General features: G+C 38.7%; 1 protein-coding gene across 1 annotated transcript; it reads right to left on the bottom strand.

Annotated features, from left to right (window-relative positions):
* Positions 1–2,616: 2,616 nt before the first annotated feature.
* On the bottom strand, positions 2,617–17,012 carry LOC124148252 (NAD-dependent protein deacylase-like). The gene is made up of 9 exons (XM_046519243.2): positions 16,549–17,012; positions 12,974–13,120; positions 11,054–11,152; positions 8,756–8,882; positions 7,306–7,393; positions 5,744–5,797; positions 4,648–4,771; positions 3,189–3,304; positions 2,617–2,772 (listed from the first exon to the last, which is right to left on the bottom strand). The coding sequence occupies exons 1-9, from the start codon at positions 16,672–16,674 to the stop codon at positions 2,700–2,702; spliced, it is 954 nt and encodes a 317-aa protein (XP_046375199.2). The 5' UTR covers positions 16,675–17,012; the 3' UTR covers positions 2,617–2,699.
* Between the last annotated feature and the right edge of the window lie 3,166 nt (positions 17,013–20,178).

Genomic DNA, 20,178 nt, shown 5'->3' on the forward strand with positions numbered 1-20,178 from the left:
GAAATCGTACAATCATCTCGTCCCTGTCTTTAGTAGACATTTCTTATGAATATGAAATAGGTTTTCTCACTTTGATTTGAACTCTTTCAGCATCCAACTTATACTCCTGACCTGTCCCCTTTAGACTCCAATCTAGTCCTAGACACAAAGAAAGCTCTGCCTGTAAGTCAATGGGTCAAGTATGTGGGGTTTAGAAATGCTTTCATTTCTGACAAATTGTGCGGAAATAAATTTTGTTTATAATATGAGTTTTCTTCTGATGAAATTTCCGAATCTAGCTGGTGAATCGTCTCATAAAACATAGAAACATAATCGGGGCTAACCGGAATTCCAACCCACAATCATACTAACCCTCCAAGAAGCAAAGAAGTGATGAGTGATGAAAAGTGTATGAATGGATCGCTGAAATTCAGTGATTACACCAGGTGTTCCTGAAAAGGGTAAACATGTCCTGCCCTACAAGTAGTATCTACCATTAGCACAAACAATATGCATATATAAAATTATGTTTGTTTGTGGCCTGATGCAGTACAGCACTTCTCCTGCCATATGGCTGCTCATGCTCAATCGAGTCTTGACTAGACAATAAAGTGAACCGATGGCGTATTTACTGATGTTGTTGGCATTATAAACAAAGTCAATTTTGAATCATGAGATTCTGTTGCTGACAAGAAATAACAAATGATGAATAATTCTAAGCTTAGGAAGTAACTCGGGTGATTTCAGTCCATCAGCAGAAACATCGACCCAGTTCAAAGAAATAAATAACGTCATTGCCCGAGAATAATCAGTCTAGATTATCAGCCGAAACAAATTCCATTCTTGTACTTGTTGAAGTAGTTGTTTCACTACATGTCCTCTCCCAACCCCAGTCTGTGGGATTAGGTAATGTGGAAAAGACATGTTTTCGTGCAGGTCCAACATCTGCCAATAAATGCCCTTTTGCCATGATTGTGTCCTCTCAGGTCTAGAATTTCAGACAAGATTTGATTCTTATATCTTGTGTGCACAAATACAGAATTTTAACCAAGTTTGTGTAGTCAATACGAGTCACAGATTCCGCAGATCTGCCATGACAGATTGACATTAAAGATTTCAGCCATGTTGCAAGCCATCTTGGATTTTCTACCACAAGGGGACGCTAATGAGCAGGATCTATATCAAGAAATGGTTCAATGTATTTGTGTGCCAAGTTTGGTGCTCTTAATCCAAAGTGCATGAGTTTGACTAAAGCCTGCATTAACCACATAACTAAACATGCAAATGATTTTAAAAAATCATATTTCCCAAGGCAAAAATGGACTTTACGAACCCTGAAATAGTACAAATTTTTACCACAAGTGAAAAGTTTACCAGTAAACATGTTATATGTATGTAGGTGGAAGTCAACACAAACCATTCAAGACATGCTTTGGTATGACATGGGACCCTATCTAAATTTTGTATGGATACGTAGTGGTATGATAAAACATGATCCCATCTAACTTTTGCAAGAGCTTTAATGAATTCAACATTGGTTTTCTTACTAAGTCAGCGATCCTGACCACCTAATCCCGTTAGTCACCTCATACGAAAAACATGGGTTGCTGAAACTCGGATATTTCATATGTGTCACACAACAGATATATTGTTTTATAAACAATATGACTTTTGTGATAACCATGTTGAAAAAAGTAATTTCTTCCCACCAAATGTTATATATGCATGGATGTTCTACGGCAGGACTATGTGACATCTAATACTCTTTGTTATATAAAACATAAGACATGTATCACAAAATAGTTTATTCAAATGTACACATAAAACGAAAACATAAAAACACATCCCCCCCCTCATGATCAGATCTACAGGGGTAAAATGCACAACACAAACTATGCCATTTCCATAATAATAATTAGTACATACCCATTAAATCTTGTCATATAAATAATCAAAGAGCACTGACCTTTACAAAAGCAGCACATGTCATATTCAAGTATGTATTCATTTGAGTTCCATGTGCATCAAACACAAAATTCCACATCCAAACAAAAAAGTATAGAGAATACAAAGCACAGGAGTTGACAAAAACTTAGTTTCTGGCCTACAGAAACAATTTCAGGTCAGCAAAGCAGAGAATATTGTTTATGGAATCACAACTGTATCAAAGTCTTACAATTCCCATGCAAATATAGAAACACAAAGCCGCATTCCTCCAGCTACATTAATAAGAAAGTTCATCCATCTTAATGTCAAATCCTAAGGGTTATCACGAACATAACCCATTTTGGAGATGAAAAAATAAACAATCAGAATAACAGCTGTGTGAAGCTCTTCATCAAGATACAGATGTCACATCTTCATCAATATACAGTAGTAGCAGAAGTAGATGTACATCTACAACACATGTAAAGTTTGACCCTTATCTTGATCATGAAAACCCCATCAGTCAACATGACCGAAACTGAAGCCAATGTCACAGCTTACTTTGGAAGCTGGATGATAGGTACTCGGGCGTCAGTCACTTCAGGCTCCGGTGCACAGAAAATTCAAAACCAAAATAAAAAATATTCAAGAAATTTACCTAATTTGAGGATTAAGATTTCCAAGCAATTATCGATCAATATCGATAGTGTCCTAAAGATCACAAGCTTCTTTTGGTAGGTGAGCTAATAATGTAATCTGCAGTTGGTTTCAGGAAGGTCACACATCTGTTCCAACTAGTTAGGCTCGCTCTCATGTCTGGCCAAAGCTTCAGGAACGAAAGTCCCAGCCGGGCCCTCAAAATGGTATCTGGGGGAAAATGGACAAAAATATATACATCAAATTCTCTCAGCATAGAATAAAAGTCAAACTGATCTTGAACATTCTTCTTGATTTTCCTGAAGGCTTTGATATATTTATTCAAAACCGAAAACTGTTTTAAATGAATTTTCAGGTGGTATAAAGACATTTTCCTGAGTACTATGACACTGGCAGGCAAGTCCTGCTGTAACTGAGATATGGCACACAAGATCAGGTCAAGTACTGGTCATATCACCACTAGTATCAATCTAAAACAGAAAATGTAACTTCTATTTTTAGAATCATGTCATACAAACAGAATTTTTAAAAAAACCTGAGGTGGTGGATGAATCCAGGGCATTTATCATAACAGAATGAAGACTCAATGCACTGGATAATTGATAATAGTCAGTCCATGCACCTACCCAAAGGAAGAGGTTGCTGGGGTGCTCTCCATGTTGAACTCGGCCACCGGCACACCCCTGCTGGCTATCTGCGGGGCAAACATGGCTGCTGGATACACAACGGAAGAGGTCCCAACCTGCGGAGAGAGTGTCATTGTCAGATACTACAAACAGTTTGCTGGTTTTATTTGTTTGATGTTAAACGCTGCACTCAGCCATATTCCAGTTGTATAACAAAGACCTGTAAATGGTGGAATCTGGCCCGACATGCCAGCAACCTGTCCAAATGATCTGATCGATAATCAAGATCTTTATTGTAATCAAACGAGTCTTACCTTAAGTGCATCAAATCACTTGAGCAACTTGATTAATATCAATCCTGCTTATCCTGCAATCCACCGAAATCACGGCAGTCGCAAAGTTGTTTATTAACCTGATGTCGATTTAGTTATGTGATTTTGATTGGACTATGCATAGACTCGTTAGTACAGTCAAACTGTAACTCCATTATTCAAGCCTAGTTCGGCAATGGTGGAAACTGGACTTCTATAGTCAGTTAACTCCACTGCCTCGGGAACATGTGATATATGAGACTAGCTGAACTTACTAGACAGAAAGACTTACTTCCCTTTTGCTTCAGATAGAAGGAATTAATCGAAAAAAGAGTGACATTGGTCCAGTGACTTTAAAAGAGTGTGAAACCATGTATTCAAAAGGAATTTTATAGAAAAACTGTAAAACTGGTTCGACCATCATCAATAAACCCATGGTCTGCGTAAACACACATGGTACAACATAAACTAATCACATGCCCTGACCTCACGACCTGATCTCATGAGCTGATCACATGGACTGAAGAGAAGGACTAACCACAAGGACTGATCACATGAACTGATCATATGGCCTGATCACATGAACTGATCACATGGACTGATCACATAGAATGATCACATGGGCTGACCACATGGACTGACCACATGGCATGATCACATGGTCTGATCACATTGCCTGACCACATGGACTGACCACATTGCCTGATCACATTGTCTGACCACATGGCCTGATCACATAGCCTGACCACATTGCCTGATCACATGACCTGACCTCACAAACTGATCACATGAACTGATGACATGGCCTGACCACATGGCCTGATCACATGACCTGACCTCACAAACTGATCACATGAACTGATGACATGGCCTGACCACATGGCCTGATCACATGACCTGACCTCACAAACTGATCACATGAACTGATGACATGGCCTGACCACATGGCCTGATCACATGACCTGACCTCACAAACTGATCACATGAACTGATGACATGGCCTGACCACATGGCCTGATCACATGAACTGATCACATGACCTGACCTCACAAACTGATCACATGACCTGACCTCACAAACTGATCACATGGCCTGACCACATTGCCTGATCACATGGACAAACATAATGAACTGATACATGGACTTACCACCAGACAAAGGTCACACTTGTCCATCTCCTCTCCGGATTGTTTCATGACTTCCTGGTCGAGGGATTCACCGAACCAAACCACATGAGGTCTCAGCAGTCCACCACACCCAGATTTCTTACACCTGAAATATACTGAATGGAGTCAAAATCTGGAAATCACCTGCACAAGTCAATCATTCATAAGTAAGTCAAGTATCCTAATGCTGCTGATGGTTGTGAAGTATGAAGTTATATTTAACATATAATCTGCATCGTGTGTAAATTTCAGTCAACTGAACACTGATACCAAAACTGCCACGGGAGACATTGCCAGTGTAAAATCATTAATTTGTTTGGTTGTTTGTTGTTTAACGCTGCACTCAGCAATAATCTAGCTATATGACGGCAGCATGGGTTGCTGAAGACCTATTCTTCCCTGGATCTTCACTTGTGTATAATCATTGAAATTGCAGCACAATACTTTGCAGATCATTGTGACATCATCGGTTACCAAATAACACCACTCTCAAATTACATGACTAACCTCTATGCCACTGAAGCTGGTTAGCTATAAGTTGTACAGTCAAGACAATGGTTATTACTGTATACAAACTGGAGAAGAAAAATGGTCTTGGATGATAAATAGATCTCACCCTTGTGTTTTTATAATATTATATAAAATATATCAACACTTGTCAATAAAGGCTTCATAGTTTTAAACTAGTATGAACTCATGTTGTTATATTTGATACCAAAAGACACTCCATATAGTGTGTCGTGTGTGGGGGGTGGGGGGGTTGGAGAAGAAGAAGAGGTAAGTAGATAAAATTTGACATCAAATCAGCAATTTTTCTGCTTTGTAGCTGCCCATGCAGAGATACTTACATAACATAATGCACATAAATTCACCTTTTTCCACTTTCAAACAATCAGAATAACAGCTGTTTGAAGCTCTTCATCAATAAACAGATGTCACATCTTCATCAATATACAGTAGTAGCAGTAGTTGATGTACATCTACAACACATGTAAAGTTTGACCCTTAATTATCTTGATCATGAAAACCCCATTCATAAGTCAACATGACCAAAACTGAAGCCAATGTCACAGCTTACTTTGGAAGCTGGTCGATAGGTACTTGGGCGTCAGGCGAATCAGGCTCTGGTGCACTGAAAATTCAAACATAGAGAAAACAAAAATATAAAATATTCAAGATTTTTATCTTAAATGAGGATTAAGATTTCCAAGTTACCTAAAGTAAAACCTTGTTGTACTGCTCTGAGTGAAATTGTCTGTTTTGGTATATTTTTGGGTAAGGAATTATTGGAGAAGATCAGTGTTGCTGTAGATATATACAGTCACTGCCAAAAAGATAGGAAGTTTGTTTTCCACACTCACAGGGTCAAGCCTAACAGGTTCAGACCCGTGAAGATCTGGGGTAGAATAGGTCTTCAGCAACCCATGCTTGTCGTAAAAGGCGACTAACGGGATCGGGTGGTCAGACTCGCTGACTTGGTTGATGCATGTCATTGATCCCACATTACGAGGATCGATGCTCATGATATTAATCACTGGATTGTCTGGTCCAGACCCAATTATTTACAGACTGCCGTCATATAGCTGGAATATTGCTGAGTGCGGCGTTAAACAACAAACCAACCAACCAACCAACCAACAACCAGCCTAACAGGTTCAAGACAAACAAAGGTTTGCTGTAGCAGTTGTTGTCATGGAGATTCATGAGAGAAATTTCAAAGGTACCAGGGAGTTATTTGGGATTCCAAACTAAGTGCCTATGGCAGGCAAAATGGCAAAAACCTAATTTGCCAATGATTTATTTTCTTATATATAGAACTATGTTGACATTGCATTTACTACAATAATGGAAACCTAAATATCAATGTCTTTTCCTCATTACCAGTGATAATGAAACAATGAACTAGACATCCGGTTCGTAAACAACTTGGATTTCAAAGTGCAGAATACGGTCGACTGACAAAGCATGTGTACTCTCAACTGGGTGTCGACAGATATTTTGCAAATCTTTTCATGCTTTCATAAGGTGTTCAAATGATTGTTTGCACTTCGGGGATAAGACCTGTTTTAACACAACATAGATCCTGATTATCGATCAGATTGTCTATACTGGGTGCCATCATTTTTTTAAAGCAAATACAAGTGATATGACACGTGATAGCCACTGGTGGTGCTACGATCGAGCCTCGAAATTCCACTCTATAGTCAGTTAACACACCCTTGCCTCAGGAAGATGATCTGGTTAAGGCATAGGGAAGATCTCTGAGAATGCCCTGATAAAGTCCTGTGTGCATATTTTATTTTCCACTCAACACAAATCAAAAGTATGTACTGTTAAATACTGTATCGTACCTAACTCTATCTTGATCAATATGGACCCATACACTACAATAGCTTTGTTTTAAACCTGAGTTTAGTGTCAGGACACTTAGCTGCCCAATCAAACTACACTTCTAAATTAGAGAAATCTTGTGCTTTGTTGGTGATAAAACAGATGAAGATGTTAACACCACTTCCGAAATGAAGCTTTGGTGTTGGATGGGTCCAGCATATTTATCATAACAGGAGGAGGATGTTATTCCCTGAATTTTTCAATGAAGCGTTAAGCATTTAGATTGTTTTGATATAGAAACAGGCTCACCCTTTGCCTCTCAAGCTTTCACAAATCGGACTGTCTCTGTTCACAGTCACATCACCACATTTGGTGCATCGAACCTTGAATAACGATCCTGAAATGAAATATAAAGATACTTCTGAGATAGAATAGGTCCCCAGCAACCAAGCTGGTTGTAAAAGACGACTTCATGGATCAAGTGGTCAGACTTGGTGACATGCTCGAGTGCATGCCATTGTACCCCAATGGCATGAATTGCTGCTCAATATGACCCTCACGGGATTGTCTGGCCCTGATGTGATTATTTACAGACCACAGTCAGGTACTTTGAAGATTGTGTCGTCTAAACAACAAGAAAAGATCAAAATGTCTCTGTAGCTCACCTAACCTTTTTTGTAATGTTCAGAGGGGATGTAAAATGTAAGAATTAGGTCATTTAAGACAACAGGTCATATGGTTCAGGTGAGCTTTTCAATTGATTAAAGGTAAAAATGAGATGTTAAGAATCAGATTGTAATTCTGGTGGCATTGTTAGAGACAGGATGGGTGTTTCAGCTTCACAGATATTACACTATCAGAAGAGATGTTAAAGTTATTGATGTCATACTCATGTATGATGGGAAGCTCCACTTCAGCATAAGGTGACAGTCATTAGGTATATTTGAAGAACTTCATAAGTACACAACTTAAAGATTTATAAGCATGATAAGGTCATGGGAAGAGAATTCTGACAACTACTGCCCCCACTTGCATAAAGCGATCTTAGCGCTAAGATGATCATAACTACCATACTTTAACATAGGCTTACAATAGTCTTAGCGCTTAGATCGCTTTGTGCTAGTGGGCCCTGGATTGTAGAAAATGTTCAATGCATTAAAATCTTTAAATCTTCTATTAAGGAACGTGAGCAAGAATGTATCTGGCTTTTGATACTAAACCCAGAGAGAGCTAAGCAGTTGGGAGCTGAACTTTTTGTCTTGAAGATCTCTCCGATTATATATGATATAGACCACAGACAGACTTGCATTGTCCGTTGAGAAATATAAACATTTATTCGACTAGCATTTCCTAATATAGGTGCTGCCCGGTACATATTGTCTCTGACACAAGAACCAAAGGTGACTGTTATCTTCCATCACATCTGCTGAATCACAGACATGCCACATTGGGGAACACGACATGTATACCAATCATTTCTTTAAGTGGCACTTTAGCAGCTGTAGTAACAATGAAGACAGAGTTGATCTGTGGATTTCAGCTGCAATGTTTTGATACAGATGCTACCTTTATAAAGTAAGTGATAACAACTGACAAGGGCATGGTTATATGGCGAAGAAGTACACATACTGAATAAAAAAATACTGAGCCACACAAATCAATTTATATTTTGAATGACCATAGTTAAATGGCTGCCAAAAATCTGTATACCATAAAATAAAATGTGTCCGCAGTCCCCGGAGATACAAGGATTACTCACCATGCAGTTCTTGTATGTTCTGTGTCCCTGCAGTGCGGTGGAGCTCATCAATGTTCTGCGTTATAACTACCACACGACGCCCCTGTGATGCTAGCCGCTTCTCACATTCTGCTATAGCCTTGTGAGCCTGAGGAAAGACAGGTTTTGTTTTGCAGAGCTACAGATGAGCTGCGTATTTGCGTAAATACTCGCCCAAAATATTCAAAACCCAATTACTTTCAATCATCTTGCGTACAAAAACGTGTGCATGTAAATGTATAAAAACAGCACGCATAAATACCCAATGAAGCTTTTTTAGCCTGCGTACAACGGAACTAATTTCCGAAACACAATTATTAGCTAATTTACTTTCTGAGTGAAGCTTATATATTTAGAACAGTTATATACATCTAAAACATTATTTCATATTTTTTAAGTGTTAAAATGTTCACTAATTTGGGGAAAAACCTGATAGAGTGATGAATGGATGAATGAAATAATATTGGTTACCCAATTGAAAATGTTATAACCCAATTAGAATAGAAACCCAAGAGTAAAAACTCAATTGCTCAAAAAGTTATCTGGAGCTCTGTTTTTGTGAATTGAAAGGGACAGATCAATTTTGTCTATGAAATATCTTGCCTATATTTTCCAAAATGGGGCTTTTTAAGATGTCAAACTCAATTCAACCTTGACAAACCTTTGAAAAGAAATGAAAAAATACAATGATATACAAAAACAAATGAAAATATCTTCTAAAAATATGATCAAGAGCTTAATAATTGTTATCAGGCATCATGTTGATGGTAACTATGGTAACATATATGCTGGGTTTTCGGCAATGAGTGAGTTTTCATATTTTCAAGCAATTATAACTTTTGTATTATGCTTCACCATGTTCGTACATCCTATCACTTTTGTACCTCATCATTTTTGTTTTATGTTTCATTTTATATACATCATACATCATTGTTCATAACTCTCATATATTGATCGGTTTTCAAGATCTGCTCCAGAAACAAGCACCACTCTCATTTTAAGTCTAAGTCAAATTTGTTGCCATGGAAACTGAAATAAATTCTTCTAAACATATAATTATTCTAATTATAAGTGCCTCCAAGCTGCTAGTTATTAATTCTTTGATTTTTTGGATGGAACACTTACGAATCTGGACACTTCTCACCCCAATGCTTAACGAATTAAGATTTCTATCTGACAACTCTGACACTTTTGAACAGCTTCTTTAAAGCCCAAAATTTGCACCTTTCTGAATATACTGGTCGCCTTCCTTGCAACCCAAAGTACTTTGACATGTATGAGAGACAGTAACTGATCCATGACATTGTTTTAAATGCCAACACGTTTTTGAGATACCATAAACATCTAGTGCCACTGTTTACCCGGTAAAAGTAAAATATAAAAGGCTAAGCTCCATAACTTTCATAATGTCTACAGTTCGCACACACCACAAGGGTGAAGTAATAGATAAGAGCCTAAGCTCCATACCTAGAACTTTCATAATGTCTACAGTTCGCACACACCACAAGGGTGAAGTAATAGATAAGAGGCTAAGCTCCATACCTAGAACTTTCATAACGTCTACAGTTCGCACACACCACAAGGGTGAAGTAAAAGATAAGAGGCTAAGCTCCATACCTAGACCTTTCATAATGTCTACAGTTCGCACACACCACAAGGGTGAAGTAAAAGATAAGAGGCTAAGCTCCATACCTAGACCTTTCATAATGTCTACAGTTCGCACACACCACAAGGGTGAAGTAAAAGATAAGGGGCTAAGCTCCATACCTAGACCTTTCATAATGTCTACAGCTCGCAAACACCCCAGGGGTGTCAGATGACGTCATAACAATTGAAGTGAGATAAATGATGCATTTAAATAAACTTGATTTGAAGGACCGACCAATATTTATTTTTTCCTTGTAACTTGAAAAAAAATATAATCCTATGTCTTACCTTCAAGAATATCAAATGATCAGTCCTTACCTGGGAAACTTGATAATCATTGTTTGGTTTTTCATGCCACTATAGCCATATTTCAGTCATGTCACCATGCTGTAATAATATAATCTGGGCGAGGTGAACCAGTGATTGATAGCATGAGCAGCATCCATAGTCACCCAAATCATAGAGCTTGACCCCCTAATCCCCATCTTAGCCAACTCTTACAACATGAATTGCACTTGTTCAGACCTGGATCCCTACATTGTGGACATCCAATCCCCACTCAGTATGTCTGTTACAACTTGCAAGCAGGGGTACAGGGGATCTATTCTGCTTGTGTGAGAAAAGTCAACTAACCGGATTTGGGCTTTTGCTCAGCATGACTTCGCGCCTATAATGGTAGAACTCCCACACCAGCGATGGGTTCTGCTCAAATGCCTCAGGGGTTGCCAGATTCTGAAAGAGAAATATCATGATACCAGCACAGTGTTCCTGCTGGCTTTTGACACTGTCAGTCCTAGTGGGCTGGCAACTCTAAAAAGTACCAGTCCTAATTTTTGTCAGTCCAAACTTTCAACAAAGAAACAAATGTATTAAAATAACCTTGTTTAAATTCTTTCAACATCATGTTTCAGTGCAATGATGTCATCTCTGAAGTAACTTAGATCTACACATCATTCACACAAACTTCAGTCACAATTTTCTCTTTTCTTTTCAATATTTTGAGACAAAATCACTACAAATGGATATTTCACCTCGAAGCAAAGCAAAATGTTATTTCCTCGCACTAAAAATAGACAAGGGGAAACTCTGATGGTAACAGACCAGCTACCATTGTTTGAAAAATATTCTCATATGAATATCGCTGATGTCTTGTTCAACAACAAAGATTTTTAAGGTACTTTATTTACTGACTGGCAGCCACATGAATTACCGGTCCAATCCAAGCCTAAATTAATTACTGGTAAATGGGAACACTGTAGCAGCAGAAATTCTTTCGCATTTGTGTTCAGCAGATTGTTTGTTATGTAGCCATTATAATGACCTTGCATCTGTTGAATAGTGACTGTTGGTGACCAACTTAGCTTTTTACAACATTTTACAACATCAATACATCTGCTAATTGAATTTGGTTACAATTCATCACTGTTTGTATCACAATCACCCTCAAACTGTCATTTCCAGATCAGTACTAGCCGTCCTCATTCGTCCTTGACCTTCATGCTAACTTTTGACCAAGTCATCAAGCCTGATCACCAGATCCATTAAGTCGTCGGTCTCGTACAACAAGTATAGGCAGGCAGGTATTGGTGTCTCCAACGCGGAATGCCCATGTGAGATCACATGGTGAACTTTAATTGCACATCTTTAACTTACCACAGATGTTCTCTTATTAATGTGTAATTTATACGGATGACAATTTATATGGTCATGCAATTCAAAATGATTCAATACAGACCTATTGGATACATACATATTCATCATAAAGGAATGGAGACATATGTAATCATGGCAGGCCTCAAAGTTGCGACTAAAACGGTCGTCAATGCGAACTAAATTTCAGTTTGTCTACTGTCTAAGATTCAGAGGAAGCCAAATGACTACCTTGAAAAATATCTTGTGGCGACTAAATTCTATTGCTACATGTATGGGTAAGTGAGTGAGTGAGTGTGGTTTTACGCAACTTTTAGCAATATTCCAGCAATATCATGGCGGACACCAGAAATGGGCTTCACACATTGTACCCATGTCAGGAATCGAACCTGGGTCTTCAGTTTGATGAGCGAACGCTTTAACCACTAGGTTAACCGACCGCCCCGCTACATGTATGGATATACAAAAAGTAAATAACATCTGATTATGGAAAACATGTCTGCTAATAATTATACTTGTGAATAATTCCTCCTACAGTCGACAATAAACTGAAGTACATAAATATTAATGTAATTAGTATTTTATTTCAGTTGACAATGCACATTTGATAAGCAAGAATATACCTACATAATCTTGTAACATTAATTGTAACATCATAGTTAGAGTCACAAATAACAAAGATCAAGTACAGTTTCTACTAAAATACAATTCCAAGACTAGTGCTATGACTTGTACATATTATATAGTTATTTGAAAAAAGATAATTTCAAATGCCTTTGGCTACCTACAATATTGACTTGACGTCTTGATTTTACCACTGGCTACATGGAAAAAAAATACTTGTAGCCATATGGCTACTTGGTAAAAATTTAAAGTTTGAGGCCTGCATGGTAATACTCTTACCTGAGCTTGGTACTTCCGCCAGAAGCCTCCCGCTCCTCTGAATGTGGGGACACCACTCTCTGCACTCACTCCCGCCCCAGTCAACACAACAATGTGTTTCGCCTTTGCAAATTCCTTCCGGAAAGCTGCCATATCAGAGCTTGGTTGCTTAAATGTACACAGTTAAGACATTATCATCATGAATAATCTTAGGGAATGTGAATCTCAGACCATTAATATTTATTCCTTGGATCAGATTGCTTCCGAAGCCGGAAGAAGTGCATATGTTTTTCATCAGCCTAAACCTAAATACCTTCAACAGTTCAAGTCCAAACTCAATATGTGTGCAAATAGAGGTGTTTTTCTCAGAAGATTAAGGGAGGTAACTTTAGCAAAGAGTGTATATGAACTAAAAGGGACATAACTCTCAAATTATTATGCATGTAATCAACTTAACAAAATATTAACAATATAATTGCATATAATGTTACTCTCAAAATATTATAACATCTGGTACTTAAACAAAATTAGTGTTCAATTAGAATAATCCAACTTTTATCCATCTAAACAGACCTAACCAAACAACTTTATGCCGAGTTAAATATTGTTGTGCATATCTATTTTAATTTTATTTTGACCTACACAACATCATTGTAAACAAAAAACTGTGATTTGGGTCCCTGTCAAAGAGAGACAGGACTGATGTCTGAAATAATAACAGGTGTTGAAATGCATCTAACATTGTCTGAAAACACCAAAATCCCCTTCCTGACAAAGAACAAGTTCAGCCATGTTAATTGAGGTTAGAATGGTTAATTCATTTTCAATGTAATAAGGTATTGGTTCTAGATAAGACTTTAAAGGGTTAAAGGGAAATCATTCATGATAAGTGTCTTTGGGATTCCATTCAATTCAGCTGTTTCATGCTGATCCAATCGATTGGACAATTTTTATAGAAAATCCGGGGTAAAATAGGTCTTGAGCAACCCATGCTTGCAGTAGAAGGTGACTATGCTTGTCATAAGAGGCGATTAATGGGATCGGCTGGTCAGACTCCAGACTTGGTTGATTCATGTCATCGTATCCCAATTGCATGGATCGATGCTCATGATTTCATTCACTGGATTGTCTGGTCCAGACTCGATTACTTACAGACCGCCATCATACAGCTGGAATATTGCTAAGTGCGGCATTAAACAACAAACAAACAAATAAAACAAACAAAGTTTTAGAGATGACACATATTCAATTCAGGTATGTATCAATTATGAGGTGAGGTGAAACAGGGTTTGATGCTGTGTCCATGATTATTTCACTCATACAGCAACATACATGTACATAGACATGGGTGCAGCTGCTAGTACATGTCTGGACTTGCCCCTGTTATACAGTGCTAGTCCACTGATAGAGATACCATGCTAGAGTTTAAAATGGATATCCGCCTCTGTTTCTCTGGGACTTGTGTCATACATTTCCTCACTCTCACTCAGGAAATACCAATATTTTGCCAATAGTTTCATGAAACAGTATGACACACACACTCATGTAATAATATTTATTGAAGTGATTACTAAACCAATCAGTTCACTTTGGAGGATAATAAGTCATTCCCTGCTGTCTGTGTGTTTTTCTTTAAGTTTTCAGTCCCTGCTGTATTCCGCGAAAATCAGTGGTCGCTGAAGATTTTGCAAAAAGTCCCACAGAAATGTAGCTATCTTCCAGAAAATCATATTTTGTGCAGAAATTTGCATTTAGCTGCCGAGGAATTACAGAATTTTAACATGTGAGTCAAAAGATGGTTTTAAACATGTAAACAGATATTTATTTCGTTTTGAAGTGAAGCTGACATTTGCCTTAATGCTTACCGAAAGTGAATGTCTGCATGTTTACATAGTGCTCACCAGATTCACTAGAATAAGCTATTCTTGCAGAAGATAAGTTTATCATAAACATGCATGCCAGAAGTTAAACCGGTGCAAAACTATGACATTCATGAAAAGTAAGCTTAAAAGTTGGCAGAATTGTATGCAGAATTATCAAAGTCAGAATTTACAAACTTCGACTGAAGATTTTAAAAATATTTTTGGCCGTGGGATACAGCTGGGACTGAGCTGTGTACATGAGACTAATGCAGGTCCTGGGCCTAGAGGTTTGTTCCTACAGTATCTGAGTCTAGGGACCCACTTCGTCATGCTATGTTGTTGTTTGTGGTTTAATGCCACGTTCTGCTGCAAAATTCCAGGTATGTCTGGATCAGACAATCCAGTGATGATATTGTAAACAAAAACAGTATTACCTTAATGCAAACGTTCAACTAAATAAAGTGAGAAATGATCTAAATTAGTGGGTATACTGAGAAAATATGTAAATAAATTATTTCTTTGGCTTTGATCAATAATTAAACTAAAATCTTCTAGGTACTGCAGTCTCAGATGAATAATATTTCTTCTAAGCACTTCTATTTGTCACTGTGTTAACTCCCATTAATAAAAGTTTATTATGGTGACAAATAGAGTCGGAGTTTCTTGACCACAAGGTTGTTCCCAACAAAATAGAGGAGGCTGACCGGTCAAAATTTAAGAATGTCCGGACAATACTTTTTAAAATGTCCGGTAAGCAATATTTTAAAACGGACATTTGAGATTCCCAATCGGACATGTCCGGCGCATATGACGGTTTCCGGACCCCTGGGCTCGTATGGTGCTATAAATAAGTTTACAAAATGTGAAGGATAGTCCTTCTCAGTAAGCACCCGCCCCGAGTATCCGAGTTACCCGCCACAGTTGCTGGGGATCAAATCTATCCCGGAACCCGGTTCAGGAACCCTCCTCTTTCGTACACTTATTGCATAAAGGCAATGGCAAGGATCCCCTAAATCTTTTATTATTTAGATTTTGATAATCTAAGTTTTAGGGTTTGAAGTTTTATTACAAGGACACCCTAAATCTTTGACCTCAGTCACTTCTTTTTTAAAGGGCAACAACACTCCAACTTTGAAAGTATTGATAGGCTTTTTCTTCGCAGATTCAAAATTTTCTATTTATAGACTATAATCTTGACTGGTTTGTCCTGAGTTTGGCGCTATTCTCGCTGCACTGCGTGAAGCAGCATCTATCGAAGGATCGAGTGTGAGTGAGTGAGTTGGGTTTAACGCTGCTTTTAACAGTATTTCAGTTATATAACGGTGTGTCAGCTTAATGTGGGAGGAAAGCCCGAGGTGATGCAGGTCTCAGACGTTTATCACTTCGGTGAAACCCACGAGTACGGGTATGGTGCTGACAAACCTAGAAACATAATAGGGGCGACTCCCCCCTACACACCATAGACAATTATATAATACACGTATGTATATAGCTACATGACCAGACAACCATCTAGCAATATGACACTATGTCATATTATATTGAATTGTAAACATAAATGTTGCTACTTAAAAAGAAAAAGGTTAATTTATAGTGTCAATCTTCTGTATACCATTTTACAGGTCTTGGCACGATTCCCATGCTTGTAACATAAGAGGCAACCATTACATGTAGGCATACTGGATGAAAACCCTCATGCCCCACTGCCTATGAAACAGAAGACAGTGTACCTACCTGTCTCCCCGCCATGCTGAACGTCCAACAATTGCCAGAAGACATGAGGAAATCTTTCCTCCGTGACAACGGCTTGATATGTCTGATCAGAGATGCACACAGCGACCCGGATCTACTGGAGAACATCTAAACTTCCTTGTTAAAAGAAAAGGTTGTTGCACAATCAACCATGTAGTACTTGTCTACTTATATTCCTTGTCATAAAACTTGAAAGTAATTCGACATGTCTGCTGGTTGTCTGACTGCGTGTGATCTAGGAGTAGGCCTACATTTGTTCAGGACCTGCTGCTTGCATTAAAGATTACGTCATGTGGCATTCTTTTTCCCAAGACACTTGCAAGAGGTGAGTTGTGCATGCAAAACAGGATCAAAGAATCTACAAGCTGAAACTTGCGGGATATTGGTCAAAATACTGCAAGTGACATTTCGCTTTGATCAGAGATGAGGGTAAATAATTTAGAGTTACTTCCCTTTGCAACACAAGCTCTTTCCCAGCGCGTGACACCTTCGAGACACTCCCGCCGTGGGGAGCTTGGTAGTGAGTAAGTGAGTTGGGTTTAACGCCGCTTTTAACAGTATTCCAGTCATATCACGGCGTGTCAGCTTAATGTGGGAGCAAAGCCCGAAGTGATGCAGGTCTCAGACGTTTACCACTTCGGTGAAACCCACGAGCACGGGTATGGTGCTGACAAACCTAGAAACATACTTGTGGCGGACCGGGATTTGAACCCACAATCATATAGGTTTCTGCACAGCGAATCGCGGCGCCTCAGACGACTGGGCCACCCGTGTCCCCTACCACACGGTAGACAAGACAAGACATACATCTCACAAAAGACAAACAGCTGGAGTTTACAGTGATGGTTAGTTCAGCTGTACAAGGAAAACATATTAAGAAGACATAGATAGAAAAATAATTGTATAAATACAAATAATATTGAAGCAGCATTTAGAAACGACCACATAAATTTATAGATCTAGTTATATCCATATCCAGGAGAAGGCCTCCTGTCAGGAATAACGTCTACAGCCGCATCACTGTGGTAATCTATAAATCATTATATTATATGGACGCTGATAATCTACAGCATAAAGTGCATAATTAAACTTACCAATAATAATAGATGTTTGTATGTGCATCTAAACTCACAACAGCTAGACCTATGAAGAGCCCCCTTTTGGTAAGCGGAATTCCGGGGTCCATGTCGAACAATCGTGTTTAATCTCAGATTCATCATTTTAAACAAATAAATGGTGTACTTACAACATTCCGTTATAATTCATTTTTTTCGATATTTTAAAAGTGATTGAACTTCAAGTCGCACCCTTTTCCCAATAATGCTTTTGGGATTTGTGTTAAGTAGTATTTGGGAATCAGGGGTGAGCAATGAGACTCAGAGTGAAAAAATACATGATATTCCGGATTCAGGGGAGGACGGGGTTGACACCCTCCAGATATACGTCATTGTCTAATTTTCACTGACTAGATCTTTATAAGCTCCCTGAATTAATCAGCAGATCAACTGGTCAATCTCTATTTTCGGTTCATTTGGAAGAAGGGATGATGGTCAGCTGCTTGCGCACAAACTAAAGGTTCTCTCAAAGTAAACTTAGGTCAAAATTGGAAATTCTAGACTAGTGTAGGTTCCCTAAAAGTAAGTATGGGGTCAAAATAAGAAATTCTTGTCGACCATGTTTTTCCAGAAAATACTCGATTCTGAATGGCCCAGGCTATGGGGTTTTCAATTCACACCATCAAGTTTACGGTATGATAAATAAGACAAAACAGGAATAGGGGTGGTCACAAAATCAAAACCGGGACGTTAAAAAATATCAGACAGCTTTGATACAGGGTGATTAGGCGTATAGTGTACAGGCTTTGTGAGCAGAAGGTAACCCTGACTTGTAGTAGAATTTGGGAGGAAATAAAAAAGATACAATTAATGTATAGCTCTCCAAGAGATGGGATTTCGATACACTGCCCGTGGCGATGACCGAGCAGTTTTCAGGGGAAAATATTCCATCCTGTCAATGAGGTCTCTTTATCTCCGAGCCATTCATAACTATCACAGTCAGGGCGACCCAGATAATTTACCTTGATGAATCATTCCATTGACTATATGTGGCTATCGGCAGATGGACAAAAAGCACCCATGGTACCATCAGGTAAAGGTAATCGTGTCATTGTTTTGCACGCCGCAACCCATGACGTGGGGCTTATTGATGGATGTGTGATAGTTTTCGAGGCGAAAACGAAAGCTGGTGACTTTCCTAAGGAAATTATAGGAGGTGATGTGTTCATAGACTGGTTTGAACATCAGCTATTGCCCATGTTAAACAACGTCAGTGTCATTGTCATGGATAACGCCAGTTAATATAACGCCCGGGAATCAGATACTGTCGCGTCAACCATGATTAGCCTGAAGGCGACCATACAGGAATATATGACATTGTCGACTTCAGACCATCTGAAACGAAAGTTAAACTCATGGAGAAAATTCGGCTGAATAAGAAACCAGTAACATATGTGCGGTCACGATGTCTTACGTACGCCCAGTCAGACATTGTGAGCTCAACCCTGTTGTGTCTATCTTGGCTAACTGTACAGGGTTCGTAGCAAGACATAACACAACATTCAAAAGTACAGATTTATATACGTCATCAGCGGACACAAATGCTACCTCAAGAAACCTTTAAAAAGATGGTACTTGTTGTTTCCCTGTCTGGCGCACGGCATTTAGGGGCTAAAACAGGGACTAGTCGGCTCGGAGTAAGTATACTGTGTCTGACAATCAGGTGATCGACATCATGAGCATCGATCTAAACATTTGGGATACGATGACATGCATCAACGAGCCTGACCACCCGATCCTTTAGTCGCGACTTACAAGCTTAGTCGCCCCTTACGGCAAGTTCGGGTTGCTGAAGACCTATTCTTGCGTGGATCATCACGGTGCCAATATGAAAAGAAAACACACATAATTTTATGATAAAACAAACTTTTAGCATGCATGCCGCGCTACGCTGTAGATAGTACGAATAGGCGTAATAAAATAACATGTGCGCGTCTTGTCAAATCAAAATAAACAACCTACACATGTGTCTCATTTTCTTTGAATTCAAAGACATAAATTACATGGTAAAAAGGGGCGGTGGGGTAGCCTAGTGGTCAAAGCGTACGCTCGTAACGCCGATGACCCGGTTTGATTCACCACATGGGTACAAGGTGCGATGCCCATTTCTGGTGTCCCGTCGTGATATTGGTTGAATATTACTAAAAGTGGCGTTAAACAAGACCCACACAATAACATGGTACAATTCAATATTGTGTCGTAAAAGCTTCAAATTCTGTTTTACGAATCGAGTCTTTTTCTTACTTACTTGAAAGAAACTGCGAAGGGCCATTTCATTAAGTACATTAGTGGGAAATACAAAGTTCAAGAAACGTAAACATTTATATATAAAACGAGGTCGTTAATTGACGCCAAATGTCGTCACGTGGTATAGGTCAGTTCGCACGCTACGTCACGTGACTTAATTTGTCGTCTGCTTCATTTCCGGAGGAATTCGGAAAATCGAAAGGTTTGCCGACTGCCGTCAAAAGATAATTCTATGTTATGGTATTTAGGA

Source organism: Haliotis rufescens, unplaced genomic scaffold (genome assembly GCF_023055435.1).
Source record: "Haliotis rufescens isolate VD_foot unplaced genomic scaffold, xgHalRufe1.0.p SCAF_19, whole genome shotgun sequence".
Taxonomy (NCBI): domain Eukaryota; kingdom Metazoa; phylum Mollusca; class Gastropoda; order Lepetellida; family Haliotidae; genus Haliotis; species Haliotis rufescens.